General features: G+C 46.8%; 1 protein-coding gene across 1 annotated transcript; it reads right to left on the reverse strand.

Annotated features, from left to right (window-relative positions):
* Nucleotides 1–1,815: 1,815 nt before the first annotated feature.
* Nucleotides 1,816–21,578, reverse strand: Abcf1 (ATP binding cassette subfamily F member 1). The gene is made up of 25 exons (XM_045156917.1): nucleotides 21,448–21,578; nucleotides 11,994–12,040; nucleotides 10,975–11,061; nucleotides 10,226–10,352; nucleotides 10,043–10,080; nucleotides 9,827–9,931; nucleotides 9,066–9,140; nucleotides 8,868–8,993; nucleotides 7,358–7,459; nucleotides 6,879–7,001; nucleotides 6,441–6,541; nucleotides 6,281–6,366; nucleotides 5,911–6,050; nucleotides 5,679–5,827; nucleotides 5,317–5,400; nucleotides 5,086–5,210; nucleotides 4,792–4,904; nucleotides 4,535–4,706; nucleotides 4,335–4,409; nucleotides 4,172–4,242; nucleotides 3,286–3,318; nucleotides 3,034–3,202; nucleotides 2,821–2,885; nucleotides 2,644–2,716; nucleotides 1,816–2,520 (listed from the first exon to the last, which is right to left on the reverse strand). The coding sequence occupies exons 1-25, from the start codon at nucleotides 21,518–21,520 to the stop codon at nucleotides 2,354–2,356; spliced, it is 2,526 nt and encodes an 841-aa protein (XP_045012852.1). The 5' UTR covers nucleotides 21,521–21,578; the 3' UTR covers nucleotides 1,816–2,353.
* Between the last annotated feature and the right edge of the window lie 875 nt (nucleotides 21,579–22,453).

Genomic DNA, 22,453 nt, shown 5'->3' on the forward strand with positions numbered 1-22,453 from the left:
CTATGTAGTCAAGGTGGCCTCGAATTCATGATGATACTATCTCTGCCTCCAGAGTGCTGGGACTAAAGGTGTGGGCCACCATGCCTAGCCAAAAAGTTTTTTGTTGGTGGTTCCCCTCGCCCTTTAAAAATCTCAAGTCTCCCCCATTCAAATGCAGCAGAGGTACTTTCATCCCAGGAAAGCTGCTGCCCCTCCAAAAAAGAATAGTCTAGGGCTGGAGAGATGGCTTAGTGGTTAAGACACTTGCCTGCAAAACCAAAGGACTCAATTCAATTCCCCAGGACACACATAAGCCAGATGCAAAAAGTGGTGTATGCATCTGGAGTTTGCAGAGGCTAGAGTCCTTGGTGTGCCCATTCTGTCTCCATCTGCCTCTTTCTCTCAAATAAATGAATAAGTAGCTCCTCGAGAGAAAACAGAAGTTTGTATTGACTATCTTTCTCTCTTGTATTTTTCACATGTCTCTATTCAATCCCAGGTTCTGACAGAGGCCAGACTGGCTATGATATTCCTCCCATTTAAAACAAACCAAAGCAAGCAGCACTGGAAAGGTGGATCAGTGGTTAGGGGTGCTTGTTTGCAAAGCCCGAGGGGGTAGGTCTAATATCCCAGCACTCACACAAAGCAGGATAAAAAGTGGTACATGGATCTGTGATCTCAAGATCCCTATAAAAATGGTAAGTAGGAGCTGGGCATGGTGGCACAAGCCTTTAATCCCAGAAGAGGCTGAGGTAGGAGAATCACTGTGAGTTCCAGGCCAGCCTTGAGACTACATAGTGAATTCCAGCTCAGCCTGGGCTAGTTTGTGACCCTACTTGGAAAAAGAAAAAAACAAAACCAACCAAACAAAAAACCCAAAAACATTAGGTCCACCACGTACTTTCTAAAACCATGCCCAGTACCATTTTGATCTTAAGACTGCAGTTACCAAGCCTGGGTGACTAAGGGAACAGTTAGTTCCACCAGCTCCATGTTTTCTTTGGAAACTGCTTCTTATAGGCATAGAGAACAGTTCCCTGCTGATCCTAGTCCTTACTACTCCAGGTCCACCCTCAACCTATCCCTGGGTAATCCTCCTCCTTAAACACGAGGTAATTTTGTTTGAGGTGGGGGGGTGGTTTGAGGCAGGGTCTTGCTCTAGCCCAGGCTAGCTATAAACTCACAGTAATCATGTTTCCCCTAGTACTAGGATAAAAGTTGTATGGGACCACACAGCACATGAACAATCTTTAACTCTGCTTTTCTCTCTCAAATTAAAAAATATATAAAGTCAGGTTTGTAGAGATGGCTTAGAGGTTAAGATGCTTGCCTGCAAAGCCAAAGAAGCCGCCTCTAATCCCAACACTCGGGAGGTAGAGGTAGGAGAATTGCCATGAGTTCGAGGCCCACCCTGAGACTACATAGTGAATTCTAGGTCAGCCTGGGCTAGAGTGAAGCCCTAGTTCGGGGGGAAAAAAAAAGCAGAGCCTGTATTTTTCCTGTCTTCCACAGGTAGGCCTCAATGTGGTAGCTGGCTGGTTATTGAGGCAAGGTCACTCATGTGTAGCCAACAATGACCCTGAACTTCTAAATCTCCTGCCCAGCTTGGTCAGCTCATTTTCAAAGAATCAGTACTCTGGGGTCCTCATTACAGGGAAGAGCACCTCCTCATTCATGAGGCTGGTTTGGTGTCCATGCAAGAAGGGGAGGAGGATGGAAGTAGGACCTGGAAAGGGTAAGCACTGGCTAACCTGCCACTTGTGTTAAGGGAAGAGGTGACAATGAAAGCTGAGGAAACAGAGCAGAGCACATCAAGACTGACTCCAAGGGCACCTCGACAGGGACAGGACAGCAGTAACTCCTGTTCTTTATTTCTTCCCATTGTGAAAGGAGACTCAAGTTCAGATTGCCCTTCCTACCCTTGAGTCCTCCAGCAGACAAGCAACCATAGGCACCAGATCTGGGCTAGAGATAGCACAGGCCTCAGACACTCCACTTGTCTGAGGCTCAGCAGCTGTCTGTAAGTCAGCAGGAACCCACCAATAGGCAACCTCCAAGAGCCAGAGGTAGGCTGGTTTGAGCCTTTGGGGAAGACTAGAGTCAGGTTGTTGAGTGGCAGGTCTTTAAACTAGAGGCCACCTCAATTTGGCTAGAGGGAACCCCACCACAGCAAAGGTCATCTCTGTCTCCACAGACGATGGATGTTGAAGGAAAGTGGAGCATAGTCCTTCAGTGAGTTCCTTCAGGGGGATCCTGTCACACACTTCAAGCATGGTCCAAGAGGCTGCATGTTTGCTGAGACACAGGCAGGCTCCCAAGTGAAGATAGACGGCAGGAAACTTCCAGATCACTTAGGAGACTTTCAGGGGTCAGTTCACTCTCGAGGTCGGTTGACCATGACCTCACCCAGGGCCTCTAACACCTCCCGCTTGTAGTCCTCGAAGTCACCGTCAATCTGGCTGACACTCTGCTCCTCCACCACCCACAGCTGGCAGTTGGTTTCTGTGATGAGTCGGGCATCGTGGCTGACAACAATCACAGCTTTGGAGAAAGACAGCAAACACAGAAGAAAGGGGAATAAGAACAGGTACGGAGGAGCCCTGGCCCAAGACAATGCAGTGATTCAAGGCATGTGGAGGAGCACTATGTTCCGAACTGACTTACCTCCCTTGTATTCGTTGATGGCCTCCCCCAGAGCATCAATGGATTCTATGTCCAAGTTATTAGTTGGTTCATCCTATGGAAGAGAGAGCTGTGTCTGAACACTGCATCGCCTGCGTTTACTGCTCTTACCTGCACAGCCTCCCCACCCCCCACCAAGACCCCGGCCTAGACCCTCACCAAGATGAGGACATCAGGCTCCCGACAGGCCAGCTCTGCAAAAACAACCCGAGCTTTTTGCCCACCTGCACAAGAAAAAGGTCTGTCAGGTTTTCTCTTGCTTTGCCTTGCCCTGCCAAAGGCAAACCCTGAGGATGGGCCCCAGCTCCCTCTGCTTCCTCCTCTTCTCCCTCCTTCCAGTTGCTTGTGAGAGTCTATGTAAATGAGTGGTACCTGAGAGTTTGCAGATCTGGATGGTGTGGGCATGACTCTCTAAGCCAAAGCGGCCCAGGCACTTTCGGGCATCTTGATAGGGCAGGTTGAAGCTCCGCTGCAGATACTCTGTTGGGGTCTCCTCCATGTGCAGCTGCTCTGCATACTGCTGATTGAAGAAGCCAATTTTCTGCCCATGAGGAGCGAGAAGTGAGAAGTCAGAGTTCCACTTCCTGTCAGATTCCCACTCCCCATTGTCCACAGCCAACTTACCAGCCGGTGGTTCTTTCTCATTTCCCCATGGGTCTGCAAGGAAAAAGCACATGGTAAAAGCAGGGAAAGGGGAAAGGAGTGGGACTGCAGTCACACGGCTTTGTTATCCTTGTCATTTTGAGACAGCCTCCTCTGCAGCTGAGGCTGGTCTTGACTGCAAAGCAACCTCACTACAACAGCCTTCTGAGAGCTAGGAGTACAGGTGTACAGGCTCAGCCCCAACGTTTTCTAAGGAAAACAAATACCAGAGTTGGGCAGGAACAAGGAACAAGGAGAAAGGGAAGGACTGACAACCAAGTTTCCACACAGCAAGACTCACACGTAGCACTGTGTAGTTTCACCTCAGACACAGAATTAAGATAGCTTTGGAGATCCAATAACATCTTTCTAAAGTTCTACTCTGAAGCCAGCCAGGCCTGTAATGCCAGCTACACAGGAGCTGGCGCAGGGACTTTGGAACACACTCCACGGACTACACTGGTCAGTTCCAGTTGTGGGACTGCAGATTGAGTTCCAGGTCAAACTGAGCTAGGATGAGGTCCTGCCAAAAAAAAAAAAAAAAAAAAAAAAAAAAAAAGCGAGAGAAAGAGAGAGAGAGAGAGAGAGAGAGGGAGAGAGAGCTAACCACCAAAGCACCAAGACCAGTTATCTCTGGTTTCCCCAGGTCATGCAATTTCTATTCAACAATTTATTAACACAAAAATGGTGGAATATCTCCCAGCCCGATCTTGGCCCTCCTTTTTTCTCTCTGATGGACTGATATAAACTCTTCTCCCCACCACCTGTTGGAAGAAAAATCATCATTTGTGTTAGCTCCAACCACCAAGCAGCTCCCTGACTCCAGCACTTTGCACTTTGCACTTTCCCTTCCAGCTGCAGGACTCACCGGTGACAGCTTGCCAGTCAGCAGCAGGAGCAGTGTGCTCTTCCCAACACCATTGGGGCCCACGATGCAGACTGCAGGAAGGCAGACAGGTGTCGGACATGGAGATCCCCAGAACTCTCCTTGTGACTCCTGCTCCACACCCCAATCACCCACAATAACTCACTTCTTGAGTCCATGTCAATGCCAAAATCCAGATTCTTAAAGAGTGGTTTCTGTCCCTCGTAGCCAAACGTCACACCTGAGAAAAAAGGCAGGAATGTATATTTTTCCCAGTCACCTTGAATGTCCTGGCCTTGAAGGAAAGGAAGCCTCGGTGGAGAGCTGGGGTGCACACAGCCCTGCTGGTGGCATGTGGTCACTCACCATGTAGCCCTAACACAGGAGGGCTGAGGGGAGGCGGGTCTGGGAAGGTGAAGCGAACTGTGTACTCCTTGGGGCGCTTCAGGAGCTCAGGGGCCTCATGAGACTCCTCGTCCTGATTTTTCCGGCGGCATTTTTGCTGCTTTCGAGTCAGAGCTTCCTTTGTTTGCTTTTCCTGGAGGAAGAAGAAGACAGTGATCCACAGGCTGACCAGTGCACAGTCTGCGCCCATTCCAGCTGACAGAAAAGCAGGTGCTCACAGCCTGCTTGGTGGACTTGCCCCCAGCCTTCAGCTCCTTCAGCTTCTTCTCCTGCTTCTCATACTGCTTCAGCAGTTCTTTCTGCTTCTGCTGGTACATCTTTTTGAAGGTCACTGGGCACAAAAATAGGAAGGGGCTTCAAGGGAGGCCCCTCTTTCCCAAAGGACAACTGGGGAACAAGTGGAATATCAGAGAGCAGCTGCGTGTGGAAGTCTGGAAAGATTTAGCTTATCACCACATCCCAGGGCCCTGCTGCTCAGGTTCCTCCTGGAGGGTTCATGTGAACTTGCTTACTATAATTGCCCCTGTAGTAATGGAGCCTCTGGGCATCGAGGTGAATGATATCAGTGCAGACGTCATCCAAAAAGCCCTGGTCATGAGAGACGATCAATAATGTCTTCCGCCAGCCCTGAAGGTAGCTGAGGTTTAAAGAAGAGTGTGACAATGGTGAGGGGAGAGACAGGTCACACCAAAGGGGTGGGAGGGAAGGGAAAAGGGCAGGATAGGAAACCAAGGGCAACACACTTATTGAGCCAGATGACAGCATTGAGGTCCAGGTGGTTAGTGGGCTCATCAAGCATCAGCAATGTGGGCTCCATGAACAGGGCCCTAAGGGGAGCATAAGTGCATGATTAGGGGAAGATCCTCACTCTGAAAACCCAGGCAAGCCTCTGGGAGGCAAAGCCTGAGACCATGAACAGAAAGGGTCCTCAGCAGATGTTGATGAGGACATTCTACCAGGCATGGAAAGAAATGGAGAAAAGCCCAGGTTCTTACAATTCACACAGGAGTGGACAGTTGGCACGACTACTGGGATGGAAGGGTGAGAAGAAGGGAAAGGGCCCTGGAAGCCTGGAACTGAAAGGATGGTGAGGTGGGTGACCTACCTGGCCAGAGAAACACGCATGCGCCACCCCCCTGAGAACTTCTGTGTGGGCCGATTCTGCATCTCTGGGTCAAAGCCCAGGCCAGCCAGGATCCTCCGGGCTTTGGCCTCTGCAGCCGCGGCCCCAGTGGCCCGTAATTCCTCATAGACCTGGGAAGAGGGAGAAGAGGACATATGTCTGAGAGCCCGGAGAGCCCCACACCAGCCTGTGTCCACTGTGCCAGCTCCTCTACCTTTTCTAGCCTCTCAGCAGCTGTGTCATCCCCCTGCTCTAACTGTCCCTGGAGTCGGCGCTCCTCTTCCAGCAGCTTCAATCGCTTTGTGTCAGCTCGAAGAACAGCCTGCACTGCTGGCGTCTCATCAGCCACCACCTCTGCACAGTACAGGAACAGTCAGGACACACCAAACACCAAGAGAACTATCGGCTCTTCCCTTCAGTTCCACTTCAGGTCTACCTGACACTTTGTACTTATTCCAAATCATGTCCCTCATTTACCTTTTTTTCCTTCCTCAGCCCCAAGTCTCCCAATCCACAACTCCACCTTCTCTTTGTCAGCTCTTTCCCCACAGCAGCCCTTTCAAAGCCCGTGACTCTGGCCTCACCCTGCTCACACAGCAACACGTCGATGTTGGGGGGAATGCTCAGGGCACGATTGGCAATGTGCTTCAGGAGTGTGGTCTTGCCCTTCCTGCGGAACAAGAGCTATGAGGATCCAGCCACTACAGACAAATCCCTCCTGAACTTTCAACTCCATCTCCTCACCCATTAGGTCCGACTAGCCCATAGCGGCGACCAGCTACGATGTACAGGTCAGCGTTGACAAATAATTCCTTGCCATGGGCTGAGATGCTAAACTTCTCCAGCTGTATTGGGGGGCATGGGAAAATGGAGACAGACAGACTCAAACACGGTTAAGTCTGCCTTTATGATAAGAGCTATAGCTATGTCCACTGCCTCTTCTGGAAGTTGCCCATTCTCAGCAGGGCCAGCCTGTCTCACCCTCTTTCCTTTCAAGGTTGCCCTTTTGTTTCTAGGAGCTTTTCTGTCTCCTTGTTCAAGTTGGCAGAACACAAGGCATTCTCCACCCTTTCTTACAAGTGGATCAGCCTCAATAAACCCCCACTGGGTTGCCTAAGTCATTCAGACAAGAGAAGAGAGCCTTCTAACTGGTGAACAGGTTGGGCAGCCCTCAGACCTCACCTTGATGTCAGACGCATTTTCTAACATGGCCTGGCGGGATGACACCTCTGCCTGGGACACAGAGAAGTCATTTTCGGCAGCATGAGCTGCTTTTAATGAAGCCACTTGACGCTCAAAATCCATCTAATAAGGAGAGAAAATGACACTTGACACCCTGACAAGTTCATGTTGTCAAACTAAGATAAGGCTAAGAAAATTTTTCCCTTTTTTCAATGGTTTTCCTTCAGGGAGCCCCAAATCTCTCCTTGCCACCCCACTCAAAATCTACAGCTGGAATACTAAAATATCACCCCCCCCCTTTTTTTTCTGAGGTAAGGTCTCACTCTAGTTCAAGATGACAAGGAACTCACTCTATAGCCCCAGGCTAGCCTCAAACCCATGGCAATCCTTTCTCTGCCTTGCGAGTATTGGGATTAAAGGCATGCACCCCCACACTTGGCTCAAATCCTCTTTATAACCACTAAGAACTACTAACTTACCTGTTTCTTCAGCTTTTTCTTCTCCTTTTTGCTAAGATGAGCATATGGATCATCTGCCTTGGACTCCCCCTCTTCTTCCTCCTCTCCCTCTTCCCCTGAACCCTGTGAGAACCAGAAGATCCAAAACATAAAACAAAAACAAAGGACTCTTCCTAAAATCCAGACTATCATGCCACCTTCAGCATAAACAGCTGTTTTTTTCTTTCCAGAGTTCAGTGACAAATACGGCTTACAATCCTTTTGTTCTTGAGACCCCAAGCCCTTCATCTCCATGCAGCACTATCAATCTCTGCTACCAAAAGTCCCTTTCTCAAGCAGATGGTAAGAAATATAACCACTTATGTACAGAGATATGCCTTCAGAGACAATGTAAATGAGGGTGGAATAAATGAGTTTGAAATGAATTTCTGTGGGCAACTTGCTAATGAAGAAAAGATCAGATAGACCATAGTGCAGCCATGAGGAGTCCAGCAGAAGCTCAGAACTACTGTGTCTTAAGGGATCACCATACTGCCTCATCATCATACATGTGAGATAACTGAGTCCCATAGAGATGGAAAGATGTGTTCAAGATCACACTGAACCAAGATCATCTGAGATGGAGAGCAGAGCCCTGTGCTCTTCAGATCAGGACTGTAATTACAGCCCAGGGACCAAACCTGACCTGACATTATATGGCCTATAAGATTAAGATTGTTACTTTTTTTTTTCTTACTTTTATTATTATTATTGGTTTTTTGAGGTAGAGTCTCACTCTAGCCCAAGCTGACCTAAAATTAATTTACTACGTAGCCTCAGGGTAGCCTCAAACTCACAGCGACCCCTTACCTCTGCCTCCCAAGTGCTGGGATTAAAGGCGTGCACTACCACTCCCAGCTCTTAATTTTATTTTTTTTTAATTTTTAGTTTTATTTTTATTTACTTAATTTTTTTTTGTTTTATGTTTATTTATTTGAAAGTGACAGACAGAGAAAGAGGCAGAAAGAGAGTGAGAGAGAATGGGCACACCAGGGCCTCCAGCCACTGCAAATGAATTCCAGACGCATGTGCCCCCTTGTGCATCTGGCTAACGTGAGTCCTGGGGAATTGAGCCCGGGGTCCTTAGGCTTCACAGACAAGTGCTTAACTGCTAAGCCATCTCTCCAGCCCTATTTACTTATTTTTGTATATGTGTTTGGGTGCCAGGGTCTCTTGTCATTGCAGATGAACTCCAGTCACATGTGTCAACTTGTATCCAGCTTTACATGGGTGCTGGGAAATTGAATCTGGACCAGCAGGTTTTGCAAGCAAGCACTTTTAACCACTGAACCATCTCTCCAGCCTAGTTATATTTTCTGAGAGTTTTAAAAACATGAAGGGAAGACATGCAATAAAGATTTTATATAGACTGCTAAAACCAAAATCCACATGCCTATGTAGAACATGTGCAGACTCCTGCTCTGGATAGAAACACTCATTGCCCTGCAGTCCCCAGCCCAGGATGACCATGCCCCCTTATAGCAACACACACCTGTTCTACTTTCTTGGTCTTCTCCTTATCCTTTCCTTGCTTGGAAGGCTCCTTTTCTTTAGTTATTTCTCCCTCTTCCTCCTCTTCTTCATCTTCATTGTCCAGAGCAGCAAACTTATTCTGTGGCTAATAGGGAAAAGGCAGGCCTCATGAACTGCTCTAACTTCCCAGACCTAGACCAACATGCCAGTTGCTCACCTTTGCCTTCCCTTTTGACTTCTCTTCCTTTCCCTTTTTGCTCTTGAGCCCAGGCTGCTGTTCCTCAGATACAGCCTGCAGGAAACACACAGATTTGTTTGCCACCCTGCTGCTAGGGAGTCATGAGCCTTCTGTCCCAGCCTAGAGTAACCTAGACTACAGAACATTGGCCAAGCTGGGGACCAAGAGCCAGTTGACTAAGCAATGCAGGTGGTGCAGCAGTTTTGGAAGGCTGCCCTGGGAACGTAAGCCAGAGGAGGGTACTTGATATGGGTTTGGAGAAGGCTCCCAGGGCAGGGGGAGCAGCAGCATGTAGAACAAAGGCTTCAATATGGACATAGTCAAACAGGATGCTGAGATGCAATGGCATAGTGACCCAAGGGAAAGAGCAAGGACTGAGGAACTGTGTTTTAGATTTTCTGTTTTGTTTTTGGGGTAGACTATCACTGTAGGTAGCCCAGACTAACCTGGAACTCTGTAGACCCAGGCTGGCCTTGAACTCATGGAGATCCTCCTACATCTGCATCCCAAGTGCTGTGACTAAAGGTGTACACACCACACCTGGCTCTTTTAGATTTAATCTAAGGCAGCATAATCCTGAAGATTACCAATTCATGAGGTATTCTACAAAGCTGGCTTTGACAGCATATACAGGGAAGACTAGACTAGAACAGTTGGTTTATGAGCAGGAACTGGCACACATTGACAAGAAGGTGCTGAATGGGTGGGAGTGGTCAGGTTGGCAGAGCTACCACCTTCACCTTATTGATTCTATTCTTCTCTGGCTTGGCAGGCTTAGAAGGCTGTTTTTCCTCCTCTTCCTCCTCACTCTGATCCTGAATCAGGGCTGCAAAAACGTTTCCACCCTGAAGCAAAAAAGGTCACGGAAGTCAGTGATACAATCACAGATACCCCCCTCTGCCCCCACACGGCCACCCACCCACTCGTCTTTGCCAACCAATCAACCAACAATTCACCTTAATTTTCTTTCCACTTCGGGGTACTGGGACAGGTTCTGAAACGAGAAGAGGAGAGGATGAGGCAGGTGAGAGAATTCCCATGTGTGGCTCCTCTACTTAACACCTCAAAGGTTAAGGTATGAAGCATTACTCACCACCACCCAAAGATTCCTGATACCCACTGCCCCTCAGGTCATTTACCATCATCCTCCTCATCACTGGCAGGTACAGACAGCTTCTTAAGACGCTCCATGAGCTCTTTCTCCTCTCCATCATCATCTGAATCTTTCTTGCGTCGGCCTTTTCGGGCATCTCGCTTCTTCTTTTGCTGTGGAAAACAAAAAAGAATGCGAGGGCTGGAGAGATGGCTTTAGTAGTTAAGTGCTTGCCCGCAAAGCCAAAGGACTTAGGTTTGATTTTGATTCCCCAGGACCCAAGTAAGCCAGATGCACAGAGTGGCATGTGCGTCTGGAGTTTGTTTGCAGCAGCTGAAGGCCCTGGTGTACCCATTCTCTTTCTTTATCTGCCTCTTTCTGTCTCTTAAATAAATAAATAAAACTTAAAGGGGAAAATTTTTTTTTCCAGATCAGCCTGAGCTAGAGTGAGGCCCTACCTCAGAAAAAAGAAAAAAAAAAAAAAAGAAAGAAAAAAGAGAGAATTTGACGATGGGCATGGTGGTGCACACCTTTACTGCCAGCACTCAAGTGGCAGGGGTTAGGAGGACTCTGTGAGTTTGAGGCCACTGTGAGATTCCAGAGTGAATTCCAGGTCAGCCTGGGCTAGAGGGAGACCCTACCTCAGGAAAAAAAGAGAATAATTTGAGAATAAAGCTCAGGCCCCCATAGCACCTCTGCCCCATGGGGAGGTCCCCATCAGTTGAGGATGCACTGTGGGCTAGAGCAGGGTGGGAGGGCCCACCACGTTCCCATGGTGGGGTCTGTCATTTGTACCTGCTGCTGCTGCTGCTGTTCCTTTTCCTTCAGCACCTTCTCCTCTTCTCCAGCCTGTTTATCTTCTACTGCCAACTCTTCAAAGAACTACACAGGGAATAAGATAAAGCAACACAGCTATGATGCCAGTCACATCTTCAACAGGTCCCCCACCCCACCCACACCTAGCCTCCTCACTCCATCATTGGCATTGCATTTTAATTCACCAAGCCTGACTCTTGCTCATACTCACTCTCTACCTCCCCCCTTTCTCCCATGGGATGAAACAAGCACACACCAGCTGTTCACCCCCTAACACCGTACCTCCCAGCATTGTAGACTATAAGAAATCAGTGTTTGGGTTTTTGTTTTTAATTAAATTATTTATTTATGACAATGAGAAGCTCAGGGCCCCTTGCCACTGCAAACAAACTCCAGATACAAGTACCACTTTGAATATCTGGCTCTACATGGGTACTTAGGAATTGAACCTGAGCCATCAGGTTTTGTAAGCAAGCACCTTTTGCTGCTGAGCCATCTCTCCAGCCCTGTATTTGTTTCTATAAATGGCATAATTTTGTCACAAAAGCACACTGCAGGGCTGGAGAGATGGCTTAGCAGTTAAGCGCTTGCCTGTGAAGCCTAAAGACCCCGTTAGAGGCTTGATTCCCCAGGACCCATGTTAGCCAGATGCACAAGAGGGCGCATGTGTCTGGAGTTCATTTGCAGTGGCTGGAAGCCCTGGCGTGCCCATTCTCTTTCTCTCCCTCTCTCCTGCTCTCAAATAAATAAACAAAAATTAAAAAAACAAACAAACAAACAAACAAAAAAACCAGCACACTGCAGACCAAGACAAAAAGCTGGCCTCAAGAATCTCCTGCCTCAACTGCTGAATGGCAGAACCACACACATGTTCATTAGCTGCTTCTGATCCAGGAAGACCTTTACCCCACGCTCACATCTCCCAACTCCTTCACATTGTCGTTTATTTTGCTTGATAACACTCAGTCATTTCTCCTCCAAAACCTGCATTTTCTCACCGTTTTTTTGGTCTTCTTGTCCTTCTTCCCTTTCTTCACCACCTTGTCTGCAAAGTCAAGCAGACATCATGAAAACTTACTACAACTCCTAGCATCACAAGATTCCACTGGGCAGTGGTTTTTCTTATTCAATTATAACTTCTGGTCTTTGTATTGTCCCACAACTTTTGCAGAAATAATTCCTGCAACCATACATTCATTGACAAACATCTACTTACAAAGTAGCCAACAGACACTGGAAACTGTGTTAGTGTAGGGGAACAGAGTTGCAAAAAGGCAACTGTATCTCTTCTAGGATAGGCAAGCTTTTGGAAGCTAGAATTTTAAAGAGAAATGACAAGTGAGCTGGTTGTGGTGATATATACCTTTAACCCCAGCACTTGGGAGGCAGATGTAGGAGGATCACCTTGAGTTCAAGGCCAACCTGAGAGTACACAGTGAATGCCAGACCACCCTAGGCTAGAGTGAGACCCTATCTCAAAGAATAATTACAAGTATTTTGAACTTTCCCAAAGGTAAGGCTGATTTGGTGGAGGCAACATTTGGATAATTCCTGAAGTCAAAGATGTTAGGTCTTATGTGGGTACTTAGGGAATTGAACCTGAGAAGTCAAGACTTTCCAAACAAGCACCTTTAACTGTTGAGCCAGCTCTCTCAACAGGGGATATAGTACTTACTGTGCACAGGTCCAGTTGTGAGGATGCAGAAATCGACTTTATTATGGCTCAATCTCAGCGGCTAAAGGTTAGAATGGGTGAGGCTCAAATGAGAGCTTAATAGTCAGGTTAAGGAATAGGGAATATATCAGTCTGATCACTTGTACTTTCAAGTCTTACATCAGCTTCAGAGTGTAATGCAAGGATGGGAGAGAACTAGAACAGTGGACAATCTGTTGGGAGGGCGTCATAGCAGTCCAGGAAATAGACAATGGTGGTCTGCTATGGTGGTAGTAAGAGACAGAAGAAAAGCAGAAACCATAGGGTGGAGCAGAGGTGGAAAAAGTAAAAGGCAATACTTAGAGACCATGTCTGTGTTTTGTCTTTGTGTGTGTGGAGGGGGGGTATATGTGTGCATGTGTGTTAGTACAGGCATGTGTGTCACAGCACACACATGGAGGTTAGAGGGCAGCTTCTGAGTGTTAATCCTTGACAACTACCTCATTTGTGCAGCATTTGTGTTTCTTTCTCCCTCCCCACCCCTACTCTCAGCCCTTTGTTGACTGTTGTACCTATCAGTCAGGAAAGCTGTTCAATGAGCTTCTAGAAAATTCTGTCTCCACCTTCCACCTCACTGTCAGCATGCTAGGATTACAGAAGCCCGCCCATCTTCTGGCTTTTTCTGTTTTTTTTGTTTGTTTGTTTTTTCAAGGTAGGGTTTCACTCTAGCCCAGGCTGACCTGGAATTCACTATGGAGTCTCAGGGTGGCCTTGAATTCACGTGATCCTCCTACCTCTGCCTCCCGAGTGCTGGGATTAAAGGTGTGCGCCACCACGCCCGGCTCTTCTGGCTTTTATGTGAGATCTAGGGATCCAACTTGGGTTCTCAGGCTTGAGCACCAAGCACTGCCTCCACCTAGACTACTTCCTAACCCCATGCCTATGTTTTCAGATAGCAAAATTAGATGGCTAGTAATATTGAAGTGTTCTAGTCAATACTTCAATAAATAGGGGAAGATGGGAGTGGTGGTGCATACCTTTAGTTCCAGCACTTGGGAGGCAGAGGTGGGAAGATTACTTTGAATTTAAGGCCATTCTAAAACTATAATGAATTCCAGATCAGGCTAGGGTAAGACCCTACCTCAAAATAAATAAACAAACAAACAAATGCAGGACAAGAAAGTCACTTCCCCCAGCCTTACCCTTCATGGGGGAGGGTAGGAAGATTTTATGTGAGAAAAGTTCAGGTCATGTAAATAGTTATCTGATAAATGAAAAATCCCAACTTGTCATATTTACTCTGTGCCACGGAGTTAAGAGGGAAGCCAATAAAAGCTGGCTGAATGGCCAGATTTCTGTTTTTTCTTTTTTCTTCTTCCTGAAGTAAGGACTTACTCTAGTCTAGGCTGACCTGAAATGCACTATGTAGTCTTAGGGTGGCCTCAAATTCAGGCACTCTCTGCCTCCTTGAGTGCTGGGATTAAAGGCATGTGCCACCATGCCCAGCTCTGATTTCTGTTCCTAGCTTCTCTCCATCTCTGTCCCTAAAGTCAGAGGACTAGGTCTCCCCATCTGATCACCCAGGGACTGTTGAACCTCGGCCATATTAACAGAAACCACCATACAACAAGTTAAGTTTCTACTTCTTCACCTAATACTCAACTATCAAGGGATCATATGCTTGGCTGAATACTCCCCCATGCTGCCAGTAGCTGATGAAGAAACAAAAGCATTGCAGCCCACTGCTGAATAGCGGGCCTCCCCCTCTTTTGTATAAAACAAGGGAGGAGATGTCAAGAGCTACAGAGTAAAAGCCTCTCCATTTTGCCTGGGCCTGCTCATAAACTGACTCATTACTCAGAAAGCTGGTCCACCCAGCTTTTTGTTAGGTACTTCTGGAATGTCGGTCAGCAGAATGCTTATAGAATCATATCTTTTGCAAAAGGCCAGTTTATAGTCAGGCTGTGAAGCCTAGCACAGTCAGGATGTTAAGCCATTGAGGCAAGATTAGATAAACACCTGATTACATCCCCTCTAGGTTTCCTGACAACTCCAAGGCCCTAAATCACTCAGCCAGCTTAATCCCCCCTTTTTCTTCCCCTATATAACAACTGTGTAAAAAATAAAGATTCAGAGACCTTGATCGGAATATAGACTTGGTCTCCTTCTTTTGTGTCTCTTGTCTCTCCAGGTTAATTTCCCCTCGGGTCCTCGTGTTTAACTCCCCGCTGGCTGGGGCAAGGGACCTCGTGATTTCCTTCACACCCAGGCCTGTTTGTGTCATCTGAGAATTGCATTCATTAAAAACAGTCCTGTAATGAATTAACTTTAAAACACAAACCAGAACAGATGGCTTTTTGATTTCTAATATATTAAGTATTCTTAGACCAAAATGCCATGAATAATTTATGTAGAATTGTTTTTACTAACATTTATTTTGCCAAAATCCTACTAATAGAGTTTCACAGCTTAACAGAACTGTATCTGTCTTTCCCATTTCCTACCCTTACCTAAACTGTGGACACTGCTTCTTCCCAATATCTGATTTAAGTCCTAGGCATGCATATGTCTGTCTTTCCTTAATCTGTGTCCTTTACCCAGAACACTGATGCCATACTTACTGGGTGACAAGTTGGAAGGATATGCAAGACAATAATGAAAGGTGCCAAGTGTGGGGGTGCAATCCTTTAATCCCTGCACTCGGGAGGCTGAGGTAGGAGGATCGCTGAGTTCAAGGTCAGCCTGGGTTAGAGTGAAACCCTACCTTGAAAAACCAAAAAAAAAAAAAAAAAAAGAAAAAGAAGGAATGTTTTTTTTTTTTTTAAATTTTTTATTTATTTATTTGAGAGCAACAGACACAGAGAGAAAGACAGGTAGAGGGAAAGAGAGAGAATGGGCGCGCCAGGGCTTCCAGCCTCTGCAAACGAACTCCAGACGCGTGCGCCCCCTTGTGCATCTGGCTAACGTGGGACCTGGGGAACCGAGCCTCGAACCGGGGTCCTTAGGCTTCACAGGCAAGCGCTTAACCGCTAAGCCATCTCTCCAGCCCAAGAAGGAATGTTTTATATGACAGTCCACGGAGTCCAAATGTAATGATATTTGGAGGATGCACTGAAGGACTTAAGACAAAATGTTGTACTGACAACTTGAAGTAACTCATCTCACAGCTATTTTCTTCCCAAAGACTGCACAAGCATATCATACCTCCTTCTTCCTTTTCTATTTTTTTAACTTTATTTTTATTTATTTGAGAAGTGGGGGGAGAGAATGCGCACACTAGGGCATCCAGCCACTGCAAACAAACTCCAGATGCAGGTGCCCCCTTGTGCATCTGGCTTACGTGGGTTCTGGGAAATTGAACCAAGGTCCTTTGGTTTTGCAGGCAAATGCCTTACATGCTAAGCCACCTCTCCAGCCTTTTCCTTGTCTATTTCATTTTGGTGCTACTTCAGATTGAATGTAGGGCACCATAAAAACCATAAAACATACAAAACCAAGCCAGGTGTGGTAGTACACACCTTTAATCCCAGCACTCAGGAGGCAGAGGTAGGAGGGTTGCTGTGAGTTTGAGGCCAGAGTGAGATTGCAGGGTTCTAAGACAGCTAGAGTAAGACCCTACTTGGAAAAACCAAAAGGGAGCCAGCATGACCAAAGCCCCTTCCATCTTCCCTTTAACACATCCCTTAAGCTGCCCTAAACTTTCCTTAACTTCACCACCCCGTCACTGTTTCTACCTGTGCATTTAATGAGTCTCAGAATCATAGTTCAAACAAGATATGGCGGCTACATTTGGAGGCCTGCTTGGGCAAGTTACTAAGACCCTATCTCTAAAACACAAGGTCTAGAAATGTATGTAGATTGGTGGTAGAGTGCTTATTCAGCACACTCAAAACCCTGAGTTCAAGAGATTGAGTAAAGGAAGGGTGGGGGGGGGGAGGATTAATAAAAATTTAAGAGGGTGTGAATAAGCTGTATGGAAATCTACTTTTTTGGACAATGGCACACCCAGAAGCCATGTATTATTACTAGAAAATTTCAATGCCAAAGATGGGATACCTTCCAGTGACTTGTTGGCCAGAGAGATCCTTGATACCCCCAAAACATTACAGGCCATTGCCAAGGCTCTTGGTTTCCCACCAGGAATAGATGGTAAGACCCTATTGCTGAAGACTCCACATGCTTGAGCTGCAAGATCACTAAGAAATCCTGCTGGACTGAGCTGAAAACCTCCTCTGTGTAGACTAGACCAGCTGTCAGAAAGCTGGAAAAGGCTAAACTGCATGCAGTCCTATAGGAGATAGAAGTCATCAGTAGAGATAAACAACAGTGGACACTGCAAGCCTTAACTTTGGCCAGCCAGGTCAAATGAGCCAATGGGTATAACAGTGGCATGTCTATTACAGGGGAAACCAACCACTCACTAATGGGACTAGAGGCCTTCTCCACAGGAGAAAAAGCATGCTTGGTTCTGTAAACCTATACCAGAGGAGGTCAGGAGCCCTAGGAGTGTACTGCCTGCCAGTATCTGGCTAAATGAATAACCAGAAAGCACTTCCCTAAATGTTCATACTCTTAATAAATGCTACTCTCACTTTTAGGTTAAAGAAGCTTCTCTTTTCAGATGGCAGTGACCTCTGGGATGACTCAAAAAGTACCACAGTGCTAAGAAGTGACAGAGGAGTGTTCAGTACTGATCTCTATCACACCCTCCAAGGCTCATGGTTTATTATGTAAGAGGGGGTGGAAAGAATGTAAGAGCCGAAGGAAGAGTAGGACTGCTTACAATACAATCTTCAAGAAACAAAATGCCTGGATATCCACAACCTTACAATGTCTGGTACTACCTACACAAGACCCTCATAATAGGAGGAAAGATGATGACATCAAAATAAGAGAGACTAATTGAGAGAAGGAGGGAAAATGATGGAGGGTGGATTTGTGAAAGGGAAAGTGGGGGAGGGAAGGGAATTATTATGGTTTACTGTCTGTAATTATGGAACTTGTTGATTTAAAAAAAAAAACAAAACAACAACATTAATACAGGGCCTGGAGAGATGGTTTAGCAGTTAAAGCACAAGTCTGCCAAGCCTAAGGACCCAAGTTCAATTCTTTATGCCCCACATAAGCCAGATGCACATGGTGGCACATGCACCTGAAGTTCGTTTGCAGTGGCTAGAGGCCCTGGTGTGCCCAATCTCTCTTTCACCCTCTTTCAGTCTAATAAAAAAGAGCACGAGGGCTGGAGAGATGGTTTAGCGGTTAAGCGCTTGCCTGTGAAGCCTAAGGACCCCAGTTCGAGGCTCGGTTCCCCAGGTCCCACGTTAGCCAGATGCACAAGGGGGCACACGCTTCTGGAGTTCGTTTGCAGAGGCTGGAAGCCTTGGCGCGCCCATTCTCTCTCTGTCTTTCTCTGACGCTCTCAAATAAATAAATAAAAATTAAAAGAAAAAAAAGAGCACGAAATGGTACTCTTCAGTTAAAAACAAAACTAACAAAAAAAACCTTTGAGCTCCATCCCCAGTACTGCAAAACAAATATAAACCAGAAAACAAAGCTCATAATATCATCATTTATTTAGCTCCCTCCCACCAGTGCTGGGGCTCAAACCTGGAGCCTGACACAAGCTAGGAAGGCAAGCAACTACCACTCATCAATCCCCAGCTCTCCCATTCCTTTTGGGTTGAGCTATTATGATTCAAAAAGCCCCAACAAGCTGGATGTGGTGGTGCACGCCTTTAATCCCAGCAGAGGTAGGAGGATTGCTGTGAGTTCGAGGCCACCCTGAGACTACAGAGTGAATTCCAGGTCAGCCTGGGATACAGTGAGAGCCTACCTCGGAAAACAAAACAAAACAAAAAAACAAAAAAACAAAAAGCCCCAACAGCTCAAACTCCTGGGGCTCAATGGAGAGTATGCCCAGAGACTCTTATATGATAGACAAGTGCAAACCCCAATGCACCCACTTGTTAATGTTGTCATTTATTTTTTATTTTTTTCAAGGCAGGGATCTCACTCTACCCGGGGCTGACATGGAACTCACTCTGTAGACCCAGACTGGCCTCAAACTTCTCTTAACTCAACCTCCCAGAAAGCGTGCTCCAACACCACCACCAAGCCCAGCTGTTTTATTTGTGAGTCATGGCTAACCTCAAACTCTTGATCTTTCTGCATCAGCCTCCTAAATGATACAATTACAGACATATACTGACAGGTCCAGCTGTGTGTGTATATAGATTTACAAGAGTACTGGGAAACTGAACCTGGGCTGAAAGGCTCTGCAAGCACAAGGCTTTAAAAACTGAGCCATTTTCCCAGTCCCCCGCCTTTTCTGGCTTTCCAAGGTAGGGCTCACTCTAGTCTAGGCTAACGTGGAAATCACTATGTAGTCTAAGGGTGGCCTCAAACTTACAGCGATCCTACTACCTCTGCCTCCTGAGTGCTGGGATTAAAGGCATGTGCCACCATACCTGGCAATGTGTAGCCCAGGCTGGCCTTGAACTCCTGATCCTCCTTGCTCCACCTCCTCAGCATTTCCTACTGGCATGTGCCACCACAACCAGCCCTTTCTTTGAGAAAGGGTCTCTTAATGTAGCCCAAGCTGGCCTCAATTCACAATCTTCCTGTCTGAATCAGCAGGAATTACAGGGTGTGCCTTGAAAAGCTTGAGTGCCAACCTGATACCTCAAGTAGAGAATTCTACATTATAACACTCTGTCTACTGTGTAAAACTATTCCCCCCCCACCCCCCCCAGGTAGGGTCTTGCTCTAGCCCAGGTATGAAACTATTTAAAATATTGTAGAATGGAATTTCAAAGAGGAAAGTGGGGGTGGGGGAAATTACCATGGGATATTTTTTTATAATCATGGAAAATGTTAATAAAAATTTAAAAAAACAAAATAAATTAACTAAAAATAAAAAAAAAAAAGTAAATAAAATATCGTAGCCAGGTGTGTTAGCACGTGCCAGCTGAAGAGGTGGAGGCAGGAGGATCAGCACTCAGGAGTCACAGGTAGGTGGTCTGCCATGAGTTTGAGGTTACCCTAAGACTACATAGTGAGTTCCAAGTCAGCCTGGGCTAGGGTGAAACTATACTTAAAAAGTATGTGCAGCTGGAAGACTGAACATGTGCTAATGGTCCACAAACACAGCATGTGTTATCCAAAGGGCATCTTGTCAAAGACAAGAAATAAATTATGGTTGCTGAGACCCAATGATACATTCCTACACACTTAAATCAAGGATGTCAAGGACAGTGATTATGTTGTACTTCCTGAAAGCCACAATGATGGACAGCCTTAAGTTCCTTGCACTTCCTTCTCTTAGACCTACCTTGCAACTTTGTCCATCTCTGCCAATGTTGGGAGGGAGGTGGAGGTTTCTCAGCAATTTTGGCTAACTTGGGAGCTACCAAAACCCTATATATGTTCATTACAAAGACAATCACATGGCTTCCAGAGAAAGTCTACAACCACACTTTGGCAGGTCTCATCTTTCCCTGAATAACTCTCTCAGCCTTTATGTCTAAGCCTGTATTAAAATATCTTCAATGAGCCAGGTGTGGTGGCGCATGCCTTTAATTCCAGCACTTGGGAGGCAGAGGTAGGAGGATAGCCATGAGGTCAAGGACACCCTGAAACTACATAGTGAATTCCAGATCAGGCTGGTCCAGAATGAGATTCTATCTTGAAAAACCTAAAATAAAATATCTTCAATGAAATCCTCAGTGCCTGGCAGTACCTGTTCAAGACTACTATAATAGGAGGAAAAGAGAATGAAATAAAAATAAAAGAGCCAGGTGTGGTGGCGCATGCTTTTAATCCCAGCACTCGGGAGGCAGAAGCAGGAGGATTGCTGTGAGTTCAAGGCCACCCTGAGACTCCATAGTGAATTCCAGGTCAGCCTGGGCTAGAGTGAAACCCTACCTCGAAAAACCAAAATAAATAAGTAAATAATTAAAAATTTAAAAAAAGAGACTGGGCTGGAGAGATGGCTTAGTGGTTAAGGCGCTTGCCTGCAAAGCTAATGGATTCAGGTTCTATTCCCTAGGACCCACGTAAGCCAGACACACAAGGTGGCGCATGCAGCTGGAGTTTGTTTGCAGTGACTGAAGGCCCTGGTGAGCCCATTCTCTCTGCCTTTTTTTTTTTTTTTTGGTTTTTCGAGGTAGGGTCTCACTCTAGTCCAGGCTGACCTGGAATTCACTTTGAGTCTCAGGGTGGCCTCGAACTCATGGCAATCCTCCTACCTCTGCCTCCCGAGTGCTGGGATTAAAGGCATGCGCCACCACGTCCGGCTTCTCTATGCCTTTCTCTCAAATAAAATAAATAAATAAATAGACTGATTAAGAGGGAAGGGATATGATGGAGGGTGGAGTTGTGAAGGAGAACGTGAGGGGAAGGGAATTATCATGGTTTATTGTTTACAATTTTAAAAAATCCCCAAGTTTGCTTCATACTGGCTCATTACGAGTTCTTTTCTGTGAAGCCACGAATACAAGCTTTGCCTAAATGGAGAGCCCTATGGAAAAAGCAAATTCTTTAGACTCCTGTGTCTTGGTCCTAGGGCCGGTGACAGGGAAGATGTTCAGAAGAGAACACAGGCCGCCCTTCTCATTCCTTACCATCTACCATTAACGCCATATGCTCCTACTCGGCTCCCGTCCCATCTCGCAAAAGCTCGCGTGCACACCGAGCACTTTGCCTAGGCCCCCCGCACACATGCGCAGTGGCCCACACGGCCTAGCACCCGCTTGCCAGACCCCGCCTCTCGTCTCAGTCGCCTCCCGCGTCAGCTTCACCTGCAGGGCTCGGGCTCTCTCCGTCCCCGATCCACTCGGGCTCCGGCGGATGCTGCTTCGGCCCCTTCGGCATCGCGTTCGTGGGTAGAAGTCTTCTGGAGGCGCCGGACGCTGCTTCCGCTTCCGGCGGCGTGAGGCCGAGAGTGGGCGGGCTCTCCGTGTCAGAGCCCTCGCCGCGCCTGCGTTGCCCTGCAACCGCCCCCTCCATCCCGGGGGCGGGGCGAAGACCCGAGGGGCGTGGTCTGCGAGCCTGGCGGCATCACGCAACTACTCCCGTGTGCGGTTTGTTATGACGGTACTTTGAGCTAGCGTAGGTAGTGCTGAGACGGCTAGGAATGTGTGGAATAGTTTCTAGCTAGTATGAAGTGGTTGAGACATGCTTTTTTTTTTTTAAAGGACAGCACATAGCCCATCAGCCAAGAAAGTGGCCTTGTTGCTCAGAGGTGAACGAGTGCCAAGAAATCACGAGGTGTACCAACTGGTAAAAGAGGAGCTCCGGCCCAACAAGTAGAAATAACAGTAAAGTGGCTCCAGGGTTAACCTTTTTTGGTGACAATTCTGGGTGGTATAATTGACCTACAATAAATTCCACATACAGTAAAATGACATATGGTGAACCATGGATAAAATGGAGCTCTTTGAGCCTTTCTCCAGACTGTCACCCCAGTTCCTTGGGCAGATCATCTATTTCTGCGGTTCAGGTTCCCTTTCTGTCTCCCTGGATTGGTTACCCCTTCAGGAAAAGGCTTTTGGGCCAGGCTTGGTGCTGTATGCCATGCCTTTAATCCCAGTTCTTGGAAGGCAGAAGGATCTCTATGAGTTCGAGACTACCCTGAGACTACATAGAGAATTCCAGGTAAATCTAGGCTAGAGCAAGACCCTACCTTGTAAAACAAAACAAAACAAAAAGCCAAGGGTAATAGTGTACGCCTTTAATCCTTTTCTTTTCTTTTCTTTTTTTTTTTTTTGTGGTAGGGTCTCACTCTGGTCCAGGCTGACCTGGAAT

Source organism: Jaculus jaculus, chromosome 8 (genome assembly GCF_020740685.1).
Source record: "Jaculus jaculus isolate mJacJac1 chromosome 8, mJacJac1.mat.Y.cur, whole genome shotgun sequence".
NCBI lineage: Eukaryota > Metazoa > Chordata > Mammalia > Rodentia > Dipodidae > Jaculus > Jaculus jaculus.